This window comes from Echinops telfairi, unplaced genomic scaffold (assembly GCF_000313985.2).
Source record: "Echinops telfairi isolate 266 unplaced genomic scaffold, ASM31398v2 ScPeMD7_7467;HRSCAF=8505_1, whole genome shotgun sequence".
Lineage (NCBI taxonomy): Eukaryota > Metazoa > Chordata > Mammalia > Afrosoricida > Tenrecidae > Echinops > Echinops telfairi.
The window spans coordinates 23,985,850-24,006,519 of NW_022111368.1; the positions used below are offsets into that span (position 1 = coordinate 23,985,850).

The window sequence follows — 20,670 nt, forward strand, 5'->3', positions numbered from 1 at the left end:
GTCAGGATAAAATAATAATACAAAGTTAAAAATACAAATAAGAAGCCATGAAAAAATAATAATTTATAATTTATCAAGGGTTCATGAGGGAGGGAGGGTGGGAGAGGGAGGGGGAAAAATGAGCTGATACCAAGGCCTCAAGTAGAAAGAAAATGTTTTGAAAATGATGATGGCAACAAATGTACAAACATGCGTGACACATGAATGGATGTATGGATTGTGATGAGCTTGATGAGCTCCCAATAAAGTGACCTAAAAAAGTACAAATAAGTAAGAAAGAAAAAAGGATGAGTATTTAAAAGGCCAGGTCATGGAACAAGCAAGAAATACCTGCAGAGTATCCAGTCAGATTAAGCCGCTAGTGGGGATCCGGCGGCAGCTTAATCTGACTAGCTGCTCTGCAGACGGGTTCGGGGCTCCCACTGTCCTCCACAGCCTTCTGCAAATTGGGTGTTCACAATGTAAGCTCTGATAGTTCAGTTTGTCACATTTGGGTGTTGTTATTGTCGTCTTCGGGTCACACAAGCTGGTGTGCTGCTTCCGTGTGGACTTCGCTGACTCCTCGCTTAGATGGCTGTGGTTCAGAGATTCTTGGCACTGAGCATTTAAAAATCCACACGCGAATTCACACACTGCGGGGAGGAAGGTTACCTTTCACAAACCGCCTGTAGGCCTTTTGTGTGAAGCCACACCACTTGGGTGGCCATGTGCTGCTCCCATTGGCTCACTGACTACTGTGCTGGTTCCGGTAGCTCCTCATTTCTTTGAGGCTAGAATTTCCCCTGCTTCTGTTTGGAAATGCGGATCCCGTCTCCGCGTGTCTATCGATCTTTTCCCACAGAGACACACTTCACAGCTCGTGGCTGTGTGTGTATGCCCCATAGGGTTTTCAGTGGCTGATTGCTGGGGAGGAGACAGCCAGGCAATTCTTCCAATGCAGCTCTGGGTGGACACCCACCTTTCCGCTACCAACCAAGTGTGTCTGTCACTGGTGCCACCCAGGGACTCCCATGTCTGGTACACACCGGCCTTTTCTTGGTCAGGACCATGCTTGCTTTGAGTTCAGGAAGTGTCTTGAGCATCCGGTATGTGGCAGATAGTTAACTGCATTAGGAGTTGGACCAGGCACCTGCTGCCTAATGGAGATCTAGGAAGACCTCAAGATAAGATGAGTCACCCGAAATTGACTGCCTCGGTAATGATGCCTGCTTAATGCTTCCATAACCCCAAACTCCACTCACTGCCACTCAGTCGATTCCATCTCGTAGTGACCCGATGGGACAGGGTAGGATTGCCCCTTCTGAGTTTCTGAGACTCACTCCCTAAGGGAGCAGAATGCCTCATCTTTCTCCCTCGGAGCAATGGGTAGGTTTGAACTATTGACCTTGTGGTTAGCAGCCCGATGTGAAACCCACTCACCAGCAGGCTTCTGCTTCCATAACAGGGTGAGTTGATCTTATTTTTGCCTTTGAAACAAACCGAGGTGCTGTATGTGATTTAGTCGTCTTGTGCTTTTGCTATGGATAGGTACTGTCAGGCCTTTCTCTCTATTTTTCGAGGATATTGTCCTAAGTGGCACAAAATACGAAGGTGTACATTTCCTAGGTGAGTGCTTGCTCTCTCATGAGCCGGGATCAATGCCACGGCAGCTGATGATTTGTGATGGCGAAGAACGATGGGCTGCCTGCAGAGCTTTCTCAAGAGGCTCTTTTCCGGTGTGAGCCTGGGCCCCAGTTCCTCTTCAGCAACTCTGGTGCTGGCAGGGAAACTGAGAGACTGATCAGAATGTGTGCTGCTCATTGCTTGCTTCGTGTTGTGGATGCAGAGAGATCCCTTATTAAAGATGTTCCTGTCACTTGATGGCAGCAGTGGCCTGTATTAGGTGTGCTACAGTCACAGCAGTCATGCCCTTGGCTGCCAGCTAAAAGGTTGATAATATGAACCCATAGTGGCCTCTACACAAGTGAAGACCTGGAGATCTGCTTCCATAAAGATTACAGCCAGTGGACGATTGGGCGGAGCAAACATCTGTCTGCAAAGCCCTGAGACCAGAAGAACTAGATGGTGCCCAGCTTTTGCGACCAGTGATCACCTGAGAAGGGCCTAGACAGTGGGAGGGAAAGGTAGACCAGAACTCAAAATCCTCAACCAGATGAGGCTTCGTGGCCAAACAAAGACTGGTGGAGCCCCCAAGACTTTAACCCTCAGTCACCCATCAGGTCTGGAATTGAACTCGCCCCTGGGTTAGAATAATTAACTACTTAAGACCAAAGGGGAGCCCTGTACCCAAGGACAAAATTCAGAGGGTTAGCAGAGAAGAGGACGGGCAACAGGAAACAGCAGTGAGTAAGTGGGAGAAGTGATGGGTACGTGGAAGGGATTGTGATCGAAAAAAGGTGTATGTGCTGTTGACTGGGAAACCGCTGATCTGCTCTATAAACTTTCACCTATTTCACAATGCAAAATTAAAAATGAACCGTTTAGCCCCCAAAACCCTGTGATACAGTTCCATCCGGTACCATCAGATCAGTAGAAATTAGAATGGACTTGGTGGCCGAGGGCGGTGGCAGCAGTGCCGACAGGCAGCTCACAGAGAAGGTGCAGGTGTAACTGGCCTGACCATCTGGGCCATTCGTGCAGGAAAGGGACTGGTGTTGGCACATCCCCAGGCCAGTGGAGGGGACCGAGGCTGAATGAAGGTGGCTGCTTTTTCAGCCGACAGATGACTTGTGGCTCAGGATGTGAGGCACCAGCCCACTTTAATAATTTAAACGCAGGGATACACAACACTTGGAAAATGAGTCCAGGCTCCCAGAACCCTTTTTGTTTGGTTTTCCACCTGCCTTCTTTCTGCTCTGCTCTAGGCGCGACCTTAGAAGAAATAAGCCAGCACTGGGACTGGCTGGAGCAGAACCTCCTGCACACGCTGTCCGTCTTTGACAACAAGGAGGACATCGCGAGCTTCGTAAAAGGGAAAGTCAAGGTAGGCTCCTGGACCGGCCACACTTCTGCCCGTGTCGCCATCTTCCTCACTGCCGCCTCCTGAGATCCCAAACGATGTGCCAGTCGTGGGTTACGCATCGGGCTGCTCCCGGCCAGGTCAGCAGTTCGAATTCACCAGCTACTTCTCAGGAGACAGATGGGGCTTTCTACTCCTATAAAGAGTTAGTCTTGGAAACACACAGGGGCCGTTCCACTCAAGTCCTAGAGGGACGCTCGGCGTCAGCACCAGCTCGACGGCCGTGAGTTTTGGAAGGATGCGCTCTACTATAACTGCACATTTTGGTGACAGAAAGAAAGCCATGGACACGTGGCCTGTCGCCTGTCAAGCTCGGCCCTTTTGCTGGCAGGTGCTGTCACATCTCTCCATACGGTAGCACTGAACCCTGAAGTTGTTCTTGCCTGTAGTCTTGGCAGAAGCAGACGGCCAGGCTTTTCTCCCTTGGTGCCACTGGCTGGGTTCAGACTGCCAGCCTGCCGCTTGGCAGCCGAATGCTTAACCCCTGAGCCATCAGTGCTCCTTCAGCTTGGCGGGATCCGTCTTTATTTCAGGCATATTTTAGCAGAGTCAGTCTACCCAACAAACACACCTGAAGCGAATAAAGGATGTAGGAGATTTACTATCCTTTTTAAATAGATCTTACAGTGCTTACCACAGTCCATCCATCAGTTGTGTCAAGCACATTTGTACAGATGTTGTGCTTCATCACGTGCTAAACATTTGCTTTCTACTTGAACCCCTGGTATTGGACACCATCTGCTGTCTCCTTTCACCCACGTGTCTGTTGCTCACCCCCTCGCTGGAGGAGGGAGGGGTGGTTACTATGTCGATCGTTGCAGTTGTTGGTGTGCTATCCTTTACGGCGCCCTGCGTAATGTTTTGGGCTGCTAATGGCCAGATCAGCAGTTCAAAACCACCAGCTGTTCTAAAGGAGAAAGATGAAGCTTCTATGCCTGTAAAGAGTTTCAGTCTCAGAAACTCGGGTGGCTTACTCTGTCCTGTAGGGTCACCATGAGTTGGAACTGACTTAATGGCTGCGATGAGGGGTTTTATGTTGTCGTTTTTAAAATAGAAATCAAGTGTCCATAGTCCACCACCATAACACCGCTTTTTTTGCTCTCAGGGAAAAAAATCATATAAATATTTATGTTACACACTGCTAACTGCAAGGTTGGCAGTTTAAACTCACCAGCTACTCCAAAGGAGAAAGACGAGGTTACCCATACAGATGTGCTGTCTCCGAAACCTTATAGAGGGAGGCTCTCAGTCAGAATCGACTCGCCGGCCATGGGTTTTGTTACTTGTTTTAGTAAAGGGTATCACGGCAGCATGTTCTGGGTTTTAAAGGAGCAGAATAGAAGCACTGCTTTTTGCCTTAGGTGTTGTCTTAGTCCCCGAGTGCTGCTTTCACAGAAATAACGCACGTGGGTGGCTGGTCGGAGGTTACAAGTGGAACTCCGGGTGCGAGCTCTGGGAAAAGGGTCTGTCGCAGCCCTGGGTAGAAGGCCCTTGTCTTGTCTTCCTCAGCATTCTCAGAGGGCCTCGAGAGGTGCACGTGGCCTCAGTTGCCCCCCTCCCCGCCCCCGTCCTATTTGTGCGCAGAAGTCACGGTGTAAAACACACCCTACTCTCATATGGGCTTCTAATACAAAGAAGAAAACCCAATTCCCAAATAGGGTTACGTTGCCCGCGAACCACTTCCAGCTCCTCGGGACAGAGCGGGGGTTTCCCCGGCTGCAAATCTTCATGGTAGCAGACTGCCACTTGTCTCTCCTGCAGAGCCATTGCTAGGCTCAAGCAACCAGCCTTTTTGGTTGTCAGCTGGGCCGTTTCCCTTCAACTCCACTGCTCTCCCTGTTTCATAGCCTAGCCCAGGATGTGGGGCTTTCCCTCCTAACGGGTGCTGAGTCTTGAACCTCTTCATCACCAGTGAATGGCCATCACATGGATCCCAAAGCTCACGGCGATCTCCAGGGGTGTCGGAGCAGAACTCTCTCCGTAGGGTTTGCAGTGTGTGCCCCTTGGAAGCAAATCACCTGGCCTTTCTTCTGAGGCATTACTGGGTGGATTTAATCCTCTGTCCTTTCAGCAGTGAGCCATGAGCCTCATGTCTGTGTCACTCAGGGACCCTGACCTTTATTTTTTTAATTTAAATTTACAAAATTAAATAAAAAAAAAAGTCTCTGCTTCCAATGGGAATCTGCATGATGGCCATTTGTGGCTGTGTCAGAAGCCACCATAGCCCAGTCTACAAGCTTGGTTTGTTTCCCCTCACTTTCACTTTCCAGAGCTAAACAATGGAAAGAAAAATTCAACCCACTGCTGTCAAGTCAGTTGTAACACATAGCAAACCCATATTCTTTATAGAAGGCTTCTGAGGCTGAAAATCTGTACTGGTGCAGAAAGCCTCATCTTTCTCCCGCAGAGCCACTGATAGATTCGAACTGTTGACCTTTCAGCTAACAACCCAAAATGCCACCCACTATGCCACAGGGCTCTTAGAGCTAAGAAGAGCTAATTCATTGTGGGATGGCTCCTGCCTACCATTACTGCACATTTTGGGCCAAAGATTCTATTTAAACATCCATAATCTTCTCGTTTTATTTTCCTGTGAATGTTTTGAAGAGCAGAATGGACTCCAGACTTTCTGGAATCATGGAGGCTGGATGAACCCCTGAATCTATTGTCCCGAAGTCATCTTTAAACCTTAAACTAGAGCTATCCCCTGAAGTCTTTTAAAAGCAAACAATCGTGGTCCAATCAAGAACGTCCGCCTGGAGCCCTGGGCTCTCTTAAGATCTATTGTTGTGGCTTCCAATATTGGCAACAGCAACTCAAGCAATTAGCAAACTCGGGAGGCAGTGAGTTTCGGTTAATGGGGGAGGAACAACTCAGACAAGGAGACTGGAAAAAGTTGCACAGCGTGAAGGGTGTAAGCGGCACCACCAAACTGAACGTGTGGTAATCAGTGACCCGGTACGTGCTGCGCTGTGTCCATTCTGAAAAACGACTAACATCATACCAGTCCTTTTATCAAAACCCATTATGCTAGATATGCCTTTCAAGATCATTGCTTTGCCGAATTTTAATGCTTAGTATTGTTCAATACTTTATTGTGTGCATTTGAAAAAAATCAAAGCACAACAGAGGAAATGATAGTCACTTTGTCATTTCACCAGTCCTGAGATTTATTCCAGAATACTTTGAAATGTCATTCTTATTGTGATGGGGGAGTGTCCGGGTTTAATTTATAAAATGGTGGGATGGATAGGCCTCTCCTAAGGAAAGAGCCTCAGGATCCGTTCTAAGGAACCCAATCCTGCATGAAACGTACGGACAAAAATAGGAAGAAGCGTGTTTGTTACCGACCATTACGGAGAAGATAGCTACAGCTGCATCTTTCTAATTTGGGTGTAACATAAGTAAGGCCTTAGGAGTTTTTACGCATCATGAAGGACTGGTTAATTTGCCATTGTTACGGTGACCCACGGGTGTGGAGTGAAACCACACCCTATGGTACGGTTCTTCAAGTTGAGTTTTTTGAAGCAGATCCCTTCCAAGATGCTAGTGAAGGGTTTGGACTGCAGGCTTTGGGCCAGTAGTATGGTGCTTAACCATTTGCACCCCCTCGGCGTTTCCATAGGGGAGATCGCAAGTAGAAGTCCTCAGGGAGAAGTGTGCTGTGAGCATAGAACCTACTCACTGCCCTTGAGTCACTCCAACTCTGGGCAACCCCACAGGGCAGGGCCACCCTGGTCTGAGGCTTCTGAGGCTGTACAGGATCCTTACAGGAGAAGACGGCCTCATTTTCTCCCTCGGTGTCACCAGTGGATCTGAACTGCTGACCTCGAGTGAGCCACCCAACCCTTAACCCACTATGCGACTAGCGTTCACAAGCACAGAGAGGTATGGAATCAGAATCCTGATCTTGTCAACTCTCACCCCGTAGGAACAGTCCAAAAGCTCAATTCTAGGCCCTGTTGTACCTCTTTCCCACATTTAGAAAGGGCTCTTATGATCTCCTATTGGAAAAGAGAGTAGCCTTCATGCTCTAATGGGTTATGCCTTGGGAGGACGCCACCTGCCACTCCTTGGGAGATAGATGAGGCTTTCTACTCCCGTAAATCAGGGGTCCTCAAACTTTTTAAACGGGGCCAGTTCACTGTCCCTCAGACCCATTGGAGGGCCGGACTATAGTTTTAAAAAAAAACTATGAACAAATTCCTATGCACACTGCACATATCTTATTTTGAAGTAAAAACAAAACAGGGCAAAAACACTCGGCGGGCCGGATAAATGTCCTCGGCGGGCAGTAGTTTGAGGACCCCAGCCGTAAAGATTTAGTCTCAGAAACTCACAAGAACAGTTCTGCTCTGCCCTGTAGGGTCGCTGTGAGTCAGAATGGACTCACTGGCAACTATGGATTCAGATTTTCTTTCCCTTCTTATGATTCCCTAGCCCTGGAATGTTTGGAGGTATTCATGAACCTTGGACAATGGTAATCTTTTTCTACGTTAGAAGGAAGTAGCCCGTACTTCGTCTTACACACTTTGGCCATCTTGTCAAGAGAGACCGGTCCCTGGAGCAGGACATCATGTTTCGTAAAGTAGAGGGGCAGTGTGAGAGAGGAAGGTCTTTGATGAGGTGGATTGGCACAAAGGCTGCCTCAGTGGGCTCACATACAGGACCAATTGTGAGGATGGTGCAGGACCGGGCAGTGTTTTTGTTCTGTTGTGCACAAGGTTGCTATGGGACAGAACTGACTCGATGGCACCCAACAACAACATTCACAGTAGAATTGACATGTGCTGGGTGGTGTTGTGTCATGCAGTTGTTGGCTTTATACCAGAATTTTGAACCTAATTAGTGTGGTTTTTTTTTTTTAAAGAATGACTTACAGCTCAGACTTGGGTAACAGTTCTTCAGAGGAGATGCAATGAGTTCACATGCCCAAGCTAGTCACAAATACATTTTATCCCTGAAGGGGAAGAGCAGGGAAGTGCTAAAAACTGACCTGAGAAAGAGGGCTCAACTAGGTAAAAGGGCTCTGTAGAGACCCATTCATTAAGCCTTAAACAGGACAAAGAAAAAAATCTAAGGAAATCCTCTGAGTTTGGGAAGCTATCTGCTCGCACCCTGCTGTACCCAGAGGCTGCTGGGCTCTGGAATCACAGTCCATGGTCAGTGTGTGATGGGGAAACAGAGGACATTGTCTCGAGAGCCGGACTCACTCCCTCACTGAGTTCCCTCCAGTGGACCCTCTATGAGTTCAGGGTAGAACTGCCCCTGTGGGTTTCTAAGACTGGAACTCTCTAGGGGAGTAGAAAGTCCTGTATTTATCCCTTGGGGCCCCTGGTGGTTTCAAACTGCTGACCCTGCAATTAGCAGCCCAATGAGTAACCCCTATGTGTCATCATTGTACCACCGGTGGGGGGGGGGCAGGGGGTGCTCCTTCAAGATCTTGGTTGGTGGCAGGCTGTTTTGTCACTGCTGTGGGCAGGACTACAGAAGCAGGAAAAGGCCCAGGGTTGAGCTCAGTACATAGTTTCAGGTTAAAGGCCGGGATTGTTCTGGTGTGGTTTTAATTACGGGGCTCTGTAGTGGTTGGGATATGATTTATGATAATGTGACCCTGAGTTCTAGTCTCAGGCCAGTCCCAGGACCTCAGCCTGTAACTTCAATCAGATCACATGGGCTTGAGTGGCTAATTTTGATCCATCATTAAGGATATGCATGGGCAAGGTTCCTGAGGGCAAACTGCCTTTCTCTGGGCTTGCCAGGATTTGTCTCAGCAGAACAGCCTTGTTGCTACCATGGCCTGCAAGCACTTGGGGAAATAACATCTCAAATAGGGTCTAGGCTTAGGTGGAATTAGGACTTCCGAGGTAGACCCCACGGCCTTCCATCAAACAAATGCTGTAGCACTTAAGCTTTTCACACAGGAGTAGAAGCTACCCACAGCCTCCTGGCTTTCACTGGGCCCGTGAAGACTTTTTCTTGTGGATTTACTGACCCTGGCAGTTTTTCTTCACTGAAGTACTGCTGCCGTGCTTCTGGGTGGATAAGCTGGATGAGCGAACCTCTCCACCCGTGATGGGTCACTTTTTAAAGCAGCAAAGGCTCTTCAGGGTGCCCGTGCTTGTCTGTCTTTTCACCCTCCCGACCCTTCCAGCCTCCCCCCTCCCGTCTGCCCTTCTCAGTGAACAAAGGGGGCTGTATTGGTCTCCAGTGCTGCGATAGTCACAGAAATAGCAGGAGTGAGGGGTTTTGTTGTGAGGGGCTGTCGAGCCAGTCCCCACCCATAGCGACCCTGTGCCCAATAGAATGAAGCACCACCCACGTGGGTGGCCCTGCGCCATCCTCACAAGTGTTCCCATGCCCAACCCATCGTCGCAGCCATGGTGTCAGTCCGTCTCCTTGAGGGCCTGCCTTTTTCTTCCTTCCTTCTTGCTGCTTCCTCCCCTCTACAGTGTGGGGTCCCTTCTCCAGGGTCTGGTCTCTGCCGATACCATGTCTGACCACTAAGTACGCAGAATTTTTTTTATTTTTATTTTTTGGCTCAGCTCAGGAAGCTAGAAGTTCGAACTCGAGACTCCAGCCATACGGGACTGCGCTCATTGTCTTTGTTGGGGAAGGTCCTTGTCCCTTTCAGTTTCTGTTCCTTGGTTGTTGTTGTTTTTAACAGTTTTAGTAGTATATAATTCACACATTATAGAATTCAATAGTTCAATCCATCAGGAAGAGTTGTTCAATTATCACCACAATCCGTTTTAGAACCTTTTCTTCATTCTTGTACTCATAGATACTAGCTGCCCATTTCCCCCCAACTTCCCCTGCCCCCAAGGAACCATGAATCTAGTTCCTGTCTATAGCCTCACCTCTCCTGGAGTTCACATGCAGAAGGACATTTTAAAAATCTCACAAGAATAACCAAGTAAAACAGATAAAAACCTCAATAGATAACAGAAAATATTATAAACTAGAACAAATTTAAATGAATCATAAAGGAGATCAAATAATAGGGTGCTAAATTTTAACCTAATTCCATCCGCAACAATCCACCTTCCAAAGCATTCTGCATGTTAGCAAGGCTAGTCACATCCCTGGAATTTATTTAAACATTCATACAAAATTTTAAAAACACCAAACTTTTCATTGTAAATTGAGTGAAGGTTTGCAGAGCAGAGCAGTTTTCCATCCAACAATTCATATACTTTTTTTTAAAACGTTTTATTAGGGCTCATACAATTCTTATCACAATCCATACATACATCAATAGTGTAAAGCACATTTGTACATTCATTGTCCTCATCATTCTCAAAACATTTGTTCCTTGGTTTCTTGATGGTCTTGGCATCCGTCTTGGCCTGTTCAGGCTTGTTTTATGCCCAATCTGTGCTTTTTATATCCTCCGCATGATCAGGCTTACATCACACCCTACATTGCTTTGAATCAATAACATAACAAAGAAAACTTTGTCTCCAATGGGATTACCTCCAAAGGCATACAAACTCATCGCCGTGGAATGAATCCTGACTTACCACGTCCCCCTTGGACAGAGTAGAACTGCCTCGTAGGATTTTCTAGGGTGTAATCTGTAGGCAGCCTGGTGGCAGACTGGTGATGTGTTGGCGTGCCAGCCTCAAGGCCAGCAGTTTGAATACACCAGTGTTCCACAGGAGAAAGATGGGTCTTTCCACTCCCGGCAACAGTTAGTCTCAGCAATCCACAAGGGCAGTTCTGCCCTGACCTTTGTAGGGGTCGATGAGTCTAAATTGACTCTGTGGCAATGAGGGGATTTGGGGGGGTTTTCTGGGCAGGGGGTGACGGCGGAGTAACCTTTAGGGAAGCAGATTGCTGTATCTTTCTCCCCTGGCATAGCCGGTGGGGTCTCAGCTGCTGGTTGGAGGCGGCACCGCCCTCCTTAACAGAGGCTGTGCTCTCTGTCCCCAGGCGCTGATTGCGGAGGAGACCAGCAGCAAGCTGGCGGAGCAGGAAGAGGAGCCCGAGAAGTTCCGAGACGCCTTGGTAAAGTTCGAGGCCAGGTTTAACTTCCCGGAGGCAGAGAAGCTGATCACCTACTACTCCTGCTGCTGTTGGAAGGGCAGGGTGCCCCGCCAAGGCTGGCTCTATCTCAGCATCAACCACCTCTGCTTCTACTCCTTCTTCCTGGGCAAGGAACGTGAGTGGAGGCTCGGCGAGGTCCCGGGGCTGCTCTTGTCCCTCATCGTGCTTCGTGCCCAGAAAGGGCATCAGCGGGGAAAGTGAAACAGGCAAAGGTTTGAAGAGTTGGGGTGACAACAGAGGGCACTGAATGGATTGTGTGGACAATTCACACTCACTCACTCACTCACTCACTCAACTAAGTCTAGAAAGCACCTGCTTGCCATTGAGCTGATACTGGACTCAGGGCGACGCTTGTATGCAGAATAGAACCAGCCGCCCCAGAGGGTTTCCAAGGCTGTGACTTTTTGGAAGTAGATCAGCAGACCTGGCTTTCCAGGGGGCTCTGGGGGGATTTGAACCATCAACGTTCAGTGAGTACTTTACCGTTTGTACCACCCAGGGACTCCACTGCTACTATGAGGGGGTTTGGTTTGTGAGAATTTGGGGTGTTTTTGCTTTTTCATCCTGTTTCTGTGTGGCTCGCTTCACATAGCTGTGAATGTGACTATCTAAACTAAAGATTTTGCTACTGAGGCAGAGTTAGGCTGCTAATCGCAAGGAGAGTTCAAAACCACCAGCCGCTCCATAGCAGAAAGATGAGGCTTTCTATGCCCGTAAAGAGTTAGTCTTGAAAACCTGCAGGGGCAGTTCTACCCTGTCTTAGAGGGTCTTTATGAGCCAGAATTCACACAATGCAGCAAGTGTGGGGTTTTTTTGGTTTTCGGGCTTTGAAAACAGTGTCAGGACTGATGGCCAAGTGTTTCTAAAGGAAGAGAACAGAGTCCTCCTCTGAACATGAGGGACAATGAGGGACCGTTTTTAAAATCCCAGTCCTGCAGGTCAGTACTGCCCCTTGGAAGAGTGGGCAGATAAGCATTTGCTTCTAGGAGAATTCTTCACTCGTTTGCATTGGAGGGAAGAGGATGGGCTTCACCCCATCTCAGTTCTACTCCATCCCACCAGGTTGCTCACGCTGAGTCTGCATAGGCTCAGTGGCAGTGGATTTGCTTTCTGGTGCATGTGGGACTTGGGTGAGTCCCTTAAACCCATGTGTCCAGTCGTGCAGATACTAAGCAGTGGGATTCCAAGGTGTGAAAATCACTGCCATTAAGTCAATTCCAACTCATAGCGACCCTATAGAATAAAATAGAGTTGCCTCGTGGGCATCTGAGACTGCAGTCGTCATGGGGATGGAAACCTTCATCTTTCTCCCAAGGAGCAGCTGGTGGTTTCGAACTGTTGACCTTGTTGTTAGGAACCCAATGCATAACCCACAACACTACGGGGCTCCCGAGAGTAGCGGTGGTAGTAGTAATACTACCACCTGCCTAACGTCAAAGGCGTGTGTTCATTATCTTGTGCTGTTGTGACGGAAATACCACAAGTGGGTGGTTTTCACAAACACAGATTTGTCATCTGCCAGTGTAGGAGGCTGGAGCTCACAGTGCCGGCTTGAGGGAAAGGTTTTTTCTCTGGGTTGGCTCTGGGGGAAGGTCCGTGCCACCCTCGATACCGTGGGCCTGACCTCCTTGGAGAGCTAGCTCCGTGTGTCGCGGCCTCAAGCTTCCCCGGGTCTGGGAGGTCCTTGGTGCAAGGACCCTGGGTCCAAAGGACTCGTTCTACTCCCAAATCTTTTTTGTTGGCACCAAAGTTTCTGCTTCTGTTTTCCCCTATTTAAATGGGCTCCGTAGTGCAGAATTCTTTAAAAGTAGATGCCTAATGAATGAATGTTGATGGGGTAGCCAGTGTTGCCTAAATTCAAGGCGGCCACCACAGCAGATGCTACACTTTGTCCTGCATGATGCTCTGGAGAGTACAAGTGTTTACTTGCCAAGGGGTTGCCGAGTAGGTTTTTCCGAAGGGTGCGCTAGGTGGAGCAGATACTTGTGTGTGGACAAAAGACTTTGTGCCCACAACTAGGAGTGGAAGACCCTTTCAAACCCAATGCAGAAATCTGGCCGCTCAGCATGATCAATGCACCGAAAACGTGATTGTGAAATAGGCAGAAAGAAATGATAGCAATTGAAAATAATTATATCCTACTTGATTTGATCAGTAAAATTATCACCCCTCCCTCACAACAATTCTCAATCATCACTAAGCCTAGTTTTATTAAGAGGATAACACTTGGGAAAAAATGAATGAGTCTTAACATTCTGATAATAATCACTCTGTTAAATTGTTAGTGTGTTTCTTTAGGAAAACCAGTCAGTCTAATAAAGCTTTATGTGCTTCTCGCCCCCCCGCCCCCACCAGCCCCTGTACTCTGCTTTAGCAAACACTACCTACTTCTGTCTGAGAAACACCCTGAGAATAGCACACTTGTTCTTCAAATGGGCTGCTGTCGGTACTGTAGGACTTTTTAAAGTGTTCACAGAAACAACTTGCACTCTGTCCTCTTAGACTGGGAACTGCTGCTTGACGCAGGGTAAAACAGTAAGCCCGTTTCTCTAAGCAAGATCATGAAACATCTCTTTTGCCCTCATTTTTTTTCTTTCACCCCATTTCTTCTCACGTCATGAGTACTGCCTTTGAAACCAGAATGTAGGAGAGTTGACAAACTGTTCTCTGATTCTTTAAACTTCAATATTCCCGAGACAGTCTACCCGTTGTGAACTTGGCATTCCTTGTGAAAGGGCAGCGGCCTGTCACTGGGCAGCGTTTTACTGAGATCTGTAGGAAAATCATCTGCAAGGGGGTTGTGTTCCCAACAGAGGGCTCCCAAGCGACTTGGGCTTCCCTGCCCGGCTCTGGTTGACACGCACGCACCCTGGTTTGCGTCTGGCTGTGAGACGGCCTTGAGCAGTTGTCTGCGGAGACCCTGGAGCTGGGCTCATATGCGTGTCTTCCTCTCTCCCAGTCAAACTGATCATCCCGTGGGCCGATATCTACAAGGTAGAGAGGACGTCCAACGTCTTTCTGACGGACACCATCCGGATCACCACGCGGAACAAGGAGCGCGACTTCTCCATGTTCCTCAGCCTCGACGAGGTGTTCAAGATCATGGAGCAGCTGGCGGACGTGACGCTCCGGAGGCTGCTGGACAATGAGCTCTTCGACCTTGACCCCGATCTGCAGGAGCCCAGCCAGATCACCAAGCGGTAAGAGCGTCTGTGCTGCGGTGCACCCCACCCTTGCGCGGCACCCTGTGCCTGGCCTTTGTCTCAGTGTGCTTTTGTTAGCCACCATGGCGATAGGTGTAAGTTTTCCTTGTGGCATAATCCAGCCTGTCCTATACTGGTAACCTTAACAGAGATAAAATGGTTTATATAAAACCAACTCAACCAAACCCGGGCCCATTGAGTTGATGCCCCTCATGGACACCCAGCTGCTTATAGGGTTTTTCAAGGCTGTCATTTGGGGGGGTGGGGGGGCATACTCTCCCATGTGTATAGCAGCACAGTTCACAATAGCAAGAAACTGGAAGCAGCCCAAATGCCCAACAGTGGGAGAACGGATAGAGAAACTATGGCAGGCACACACAGAATGGAATACTCTGCCTCCCCCCAAAACAGTGATGGAAGTCTGAAACGCTACCTGCCATGGGGCGGGGGGTGGGGGTGGGGTTGGGGGGTGGGGCTGTTGGACACCAGGATGCTGAGCGGAGTTTCAAGCGGTCATTTTTAACGAAGCGGACTGCGTTCTCCCAGGAGAGATCAGGCTTGACCAGCCCCCTTTTCTTGTTCACAGCTGAACCCTTAGCCGCTGTGCAAACAGGTCTCTTTCCCCTTCCAACAGTGGACTTCTCATTTCTGGATCCATTTCTCCTTTTGTCAGATTGTATTTCAAAACCGGTGATTTTAAAAGATACCTGAAGAAATGTCGTAAGGATAGGCTCGTGGTGGAAATCAGTGTTCAGTGCTGTGTGTCTCTTTCAGTAGTTGGCCCGGCTCCTGGAAACCCCATACCTAACCGAACGGAACACTGCCTGCTCCAGTACCATCCCCACCATTGGCTTGTGATCCCTTGAGTTGGGGTGTGTGTGGGGGGGAGTCCGTGGGTTGGCTTTTGGAAGTAGATCACCAGGTTTTGGCCCTAGCTCATTTTCGTCTGGACAGTCCATTGGAACCTGTTTGGCTTTATAGCGACTCATAAGCCTCCACTCAGATGGGTGGTGGCTGCCTACAAGGGGTACGGGCCAGGAATTGCACATGTGGTTCTCCCACCTGTAAGGCCCTGAATCACACTGAATTGCCACTGGTGGTTTGTTAGTGAACATTAAGAAATTTTGCATTTTCATAAATGACTTCGTAGAAGTAACTTTCAGGGTGAATGGAACGTATTTTGGTGCCAACTGGTCATTACAGGCACGCTGTGGTGAGGTAAAGTTGCTTATTATGTCTTTCCTAGTTATCTTCTTTGTGACTCCCACCAAGTAACGAGGCAGGAGCGTGCAAATAAAGTTGTGGAAGCTCTAGTGAGGGAATTAGTCAGCTTTGCCATTCTGCTGGGTACAAAAATGAGCCATCTCAAACAACAAATCCAGATAATCCCAGAGTGAGGTGCGTCTGAGACACCTGCGTGGAGAGGCAGAGAGTCGCAGGCTTTCTGGCCCCCAGAGCAAGCAATGCTGAGCATCTTCAAGAAGGAGCTGCAAGCAGACTGATGGAGGTTTGTCATGCTAAAGCAGCTTGGAGGGAGGGTAGAGGCCAAAGGGCCGAGGACCACAGGCAGATGGGCCTGCCAGCATGTCTGAGAAGAAGCATTGTGGACAAACGAACTGTATCCTTCACATTTCTGATCCTTACTTGTAATCTTTTAACTCCCCCAGAAGCCCCACAATGTGACTTTTGTCCGAGAGTTCTGTGTGCTCATGAACTGGATGATTGAACTCGGCAGAAAAGTAGAATGCCATGGGAAGGATGGTTGGTGTCAGAATAGGGTAAAGGAAGTTGGCAGTTACGGGCATGTCTGACATCTGCCTTGTGGGGTTCCTCCGTGGCCTGCTGTGGATTTGGATTCTCATTCCCCTTTGAGTGGTCAGAGAAGGTCGGATGCAGCCCTTGTGCCATGTCCTCACACGCTTTATTAATAGTGCGTCAATATTCTTTATTGTTTATTTGCTCGGAATTGATACTAGTCACGGAAACGGGTGAGGTAGCTGCTTGCATTGCTTGTTACTTTGAGGAGGGAAAGTTCAGTTGAATTGTTGGAAGACAGACCGGCGTGTTTCTGCGTTGACTGTGATCCTGGCTCTGCAGTGCATAGCTGGGTGACTGCATAGTTGACACAAAGGCAAACAGTGACAAAGGTGACCTCGGACCAACGGCCTAGCAGTAATCTTCTGTCCTGGTTGGACGTTTTTTAGATGTGGCCACAGAATCACACATTGCCGTTTCCATATTTGCTAGTCTTTTGTTTTTAATATTGACTCATCTTAACATTCGCATCTGCCTTCTTTTGGATAGCATTATAGGGAAGGTATTTAAGATAAGCATGCTAAGACATAGGTATTACACTTATGAGATGATTTTGCACGGGGAGGAAGAGATTCTGTGCATGGAGATGAACAGAGCATGTCTTTGGTCGTCTGGGTTTAGTTTCCTATCTCTGGGCTGGATGACCTGCCATTAAGTTCCTTAACCCTTATGGTGCTCAGTAACTGCAGAGACAGCTGCCCCCCATCTCCCCTTCTTAGCTGTGGTTTCACAGTGGGTTAAGTGGTCAGCAGTGAGAACCCACCAACCATTCTGTAAAGATGACCGTCTTTTGGGCAGGTCCTCCTCTAGGGCCGCGGTGAGTTGGAATGGACTAGATGGTAACACGTTTTTATTAATCCTTAAACTGCGCGCTGTCTTCTCCAAACTTCTGGAGAAATGCATGCCTTTCTAATTAAAACCAAACCAAACTCACTGTTACTGAATCAGTTTTGACTCGTGGTGACCCTGTAGGACAAGGTAGAACTGCCTCTGTGGGTTTCTGAGACTGCAACTCCTTACAGGAGCAGAAAGCCCCATCTCAGAGCGGCAATTGGTGGTCCCTTAATGGTAGAATTCTCATGTATTTAAAATGAGTTCAAGACTCTCCCTTCTGTGTGCATAAATTGTAAACTGATCACAAGGAAGGCAAAGATCAAACACAAACGCTCCGGATTTGGTGGGTGAGAAGGGGAGAGGGCATTCCAGAGCATTTCACATCACTTTGTAACATCTTTGAGACTTGAGTCGGACATTTTTCTCACGAGGTGTCACTCCCTTATGAAAGGAGACATTGTAGGGCACCATCTATTGGTCTTCTGCCTTCCAGCCCCAGATGCACAGTGTCATTCTCAGCCCCAGGTTTTCAGTGTGGTTTCTGGCTCCATCGGAGGGGCACCTGCTTACCAACGGGAAATAATCCAGGATCCTGAGCGTTCATGTTTTCTTGGTCCTCCGTGAAAAAGACAAAGGTTTTTGAGTCCGGATGATACAACTCTCAGTTGTTAAAGAGTGCATATAAACCACTCATGAAAACTTGTAATTACTTAACTGTGTGTGTGTGTGTGTGTGTGGCTGTGTGCAAGAGAGAGAGAGAACTTGTGCATGCACCGTGGTGGTTAAACATTGAGCAGCTAAAAATGCAGTCAGCTGTTTGAGCCCACCAGCCACTCTGGGGAGAAAGACGACAGGTGTCTGTTCTTGTAGAGCTGGACGCGGGAGCTTTCCCTTCATTGTCCACAGACTAAAGCCGTCACATAGTCTCGGAAGCCCTGTGAGTCAGTTCTCTGTCCTCCAAGGCTGCGCTGCATCAGAAGCAACGAATGACTGGGTTTGCTTTGGGGTTGGCGTGTCTTAGCCTGAGTTCTCAGGGAAGCCAAAGCAGTGAAGCATAGACATGCGTATATTTTGAAAAATTATATCGAGAATGGCTCACACACTGACAGAATTGGGCAAGTTCCAAGTCTGGGCAAATTCCAAATCCAGATGTCAGACTGGAGGCTTCTCCAGACTTAATTTTACTTAAGATCATCCAACAATGCTTGCCAACAACATAATTGATAGAGAACAGCCAGCAGGTCAGGTCAGATTCAGAAGAGGACATGGAACAAGGGATATCATTGCCGATATCAGATAGCTCTTGGCTTAAAGATGTTTACTTGCATCTCATTGACTATGCAAAGGCATTCGACTGTGTGAACTGTAATAAACTGTGGGTAACCTTGAGAAGAATAAGCATTTCAAAATACTTCATTGTGCTCATTCAACTTGTACATGGATTAAGAGACAGGTGTGCAAACAGAACAAGAAAATAGTGCATGGTTTAAAATTGGGAAAGGTGTGTTTCAGGGTTATAGTCTCTCCCATACTTGTTCAATCTAAGTGCTGAGCAAATCATCAGAGAAGCTAGATTATATGAAGAAGAGTGTGACATCAGGACTGGAGAAAGATGTACTAACAACCTGTGGTGGACCGATGACACAATGCTGTGAAAGTGAGGAGGACTCGAAGCACCTTCTGATGAAGCTCAAGGATTGTAGCCCGTCCTCAGTGAGGATGACAGCTCAATGTAAAGAAGACCAAACTCCTCACAACTGGACCAGTAGGTAACATCGTGACCAATGGAGAAAAGATTGAAGTTGTCAAGGAGTGTTGCCTTACTTGGATCCACAATGAATGCTCATAGAGGCAGCAGTCACGGGATCAAAAGAGGCATTGCATTAGGTAAATCTGCTGTGCCAAGGCTTTTTAGAGCAGTCATTCTCAACCCGTGAGTCGTGACCCCTTTGAGCGTCGAACGCCCCTTCACAGAGATCGCCTGATTCATTGCAGTAGCAAAATGACGGTTATGAAGTAGCAGTGAAAATAATTTTATGGTTGGGTGGGGGGGTCACAACATCAGGAACTGTATGCATTAAAGGGTTGCGGCATTCGGAAGGTTGAGAACCACTGTTCTAGAGTATTAAAGAGCAAAGATGTTACTTTGAGGAGTAAAGTGTACCTGCCCCAAGCCATGGTATTCTCCATTGCATCATATGCATGAGAAAGTTGGACACTGAAGAAGGAAGACCATAGAAGAATCAAAGCATTTGAATGGTGGTTCTGGTGAACAGTATTGAAAGTCCCATGGACTGCTAGAAGGACAAACTGATCTGTATTGGAAGAAGCAAGGCCAGAGGGCTCCTTAGAGGTAGGGATGGCAAGACTCCCCTTACATACTTTGGATATATTAGGAGAGATCAGGCCCTGGAGAAGGGCATCATGTTTGGTAAAGTGGAGGGGTGGCAAAAACTAGGAATGCCCTCAATGAGATGGACTGATACAGGGGTTGCCTCAGTGGGCTGAAGCACAGGGACAGTTGTGAGTGCAGTGTTTGGTTCTACTGTGCATCGGCTCACTGTGGGTCAGAACTGACTAGAAGGCACCTAACAACCACAACATGGCAGGCTCAAGTTCAAAGAATCAGAAATGAATGAGCCAGATATAGGACCAGTCTAGCACAAAACAAGCAAGCTTTTCTCTAGCATCTATTTATATCAGACCTCCCACCCTCATCCTCCACCCTCTCCCATGGAAACTTCCTGTGTTAGTCTGAGTTGACTAGAGAAACAAATTTATAGACACGCATACGTGTATTAGAGCTTTATATAAAAAGTAATTGTATATTAAGAAAACATCCCAGCTCAGTCCAGATCAAGTCCTTAAGTCCAATATTAGCTCTTATGTTCGATATCAGTCTATAAATTCTTCTTCAGACTCACGCCGAACATGCAATGGCGCCGACTACAGAAGATCCCAGGCCAGTGGTGGAAAGTCTTGAGGATCCAGTGGTGGTAGCAGCATCTCAGCGCTGGCAGGATTCTCCACGTGACGTCTTCAGCTCCAGGGCTCTAGCACAGCTCCATGTGTCTTGTCAGCAAGAAGACCAAGCAGAGAGTGTGTGTCTGCCCTCCAGTGAGCTGTTTATCTCCTTAGCACCTCCAAGTGAGGTCATGAAGCTGGGACCTGATAGACAGACTAGATTCCACCCTTTCATAAGGTGAGAGATTATGGAACCATGACATTTCCTTTCAACAGGTTGAATTAGATCTGTGATCTGAGGGTGTTGCCTCCCATCCTTAGAACTGACTGGCTGCTCATAACAGATCTCCTTTGGGAGGTGATTGTTATGTTATGTTACATAACTGAGAATCCTGGCCCATCCCTATTGACACAAAACCCAGCTATAACCGTGTGTATGTAAGTGTGTGTGTGTGTGTGTGTGTTGCTACCACATTGTTTGAGCAACAGCGTGAGGGCACTTCATAGTTTTATCTGCCCACTTTAGTTTAGTGGATGTTGGGATTTCAGGAAAATTCCTTGTCAGTTGCCTGATGTCCTGGCTGGGCTTCACTTCCGGATATGATTTGAGACAGACATGAGGAAAGAAGATGACAGTCCAACATCTCTGACACCTTCTACCACCCCCCACTGCTGTGGAGTCAATTCTGACTTAACAGCAACCCTGTAGAGTAGAATCACGCTGCTCTCCCCTGGAGCCACGCAGCTCCTGGGGTGCAGCTGGCCAGTTCAAACTGCCCACCCTGT

General features: G+C 48.0%; 1 protein-coding gene across 1 annotated transcript in view; it reads left to right on the forward strand.

Moving 5' to 3' along the window:
• Positions 1-20,670, forward strand: part of TBC1D8 (TBC1 domain family member 8) — a 106,304-nt gene that overhangs the window by 40,200 nt on the left and 45,434 nt on the right. Inside the window, exons 4-6 of the mRNA XM_004704337.2 lie at positions 2,865-2,983; positions 10,955-11,183; positions 14,028-14,268. Of these exons, the coding sequence (XP_004704394.2) occupies positions 2,865-2,983; positions 10,955-11,183; positions 14,028-14,268 (589 nt within the window). The remainder of the gene's footprint in view (positions 1-2,864; positions 2,984-10,954; positions 11,184-14,027; positions 14,269-20,670) is intronic.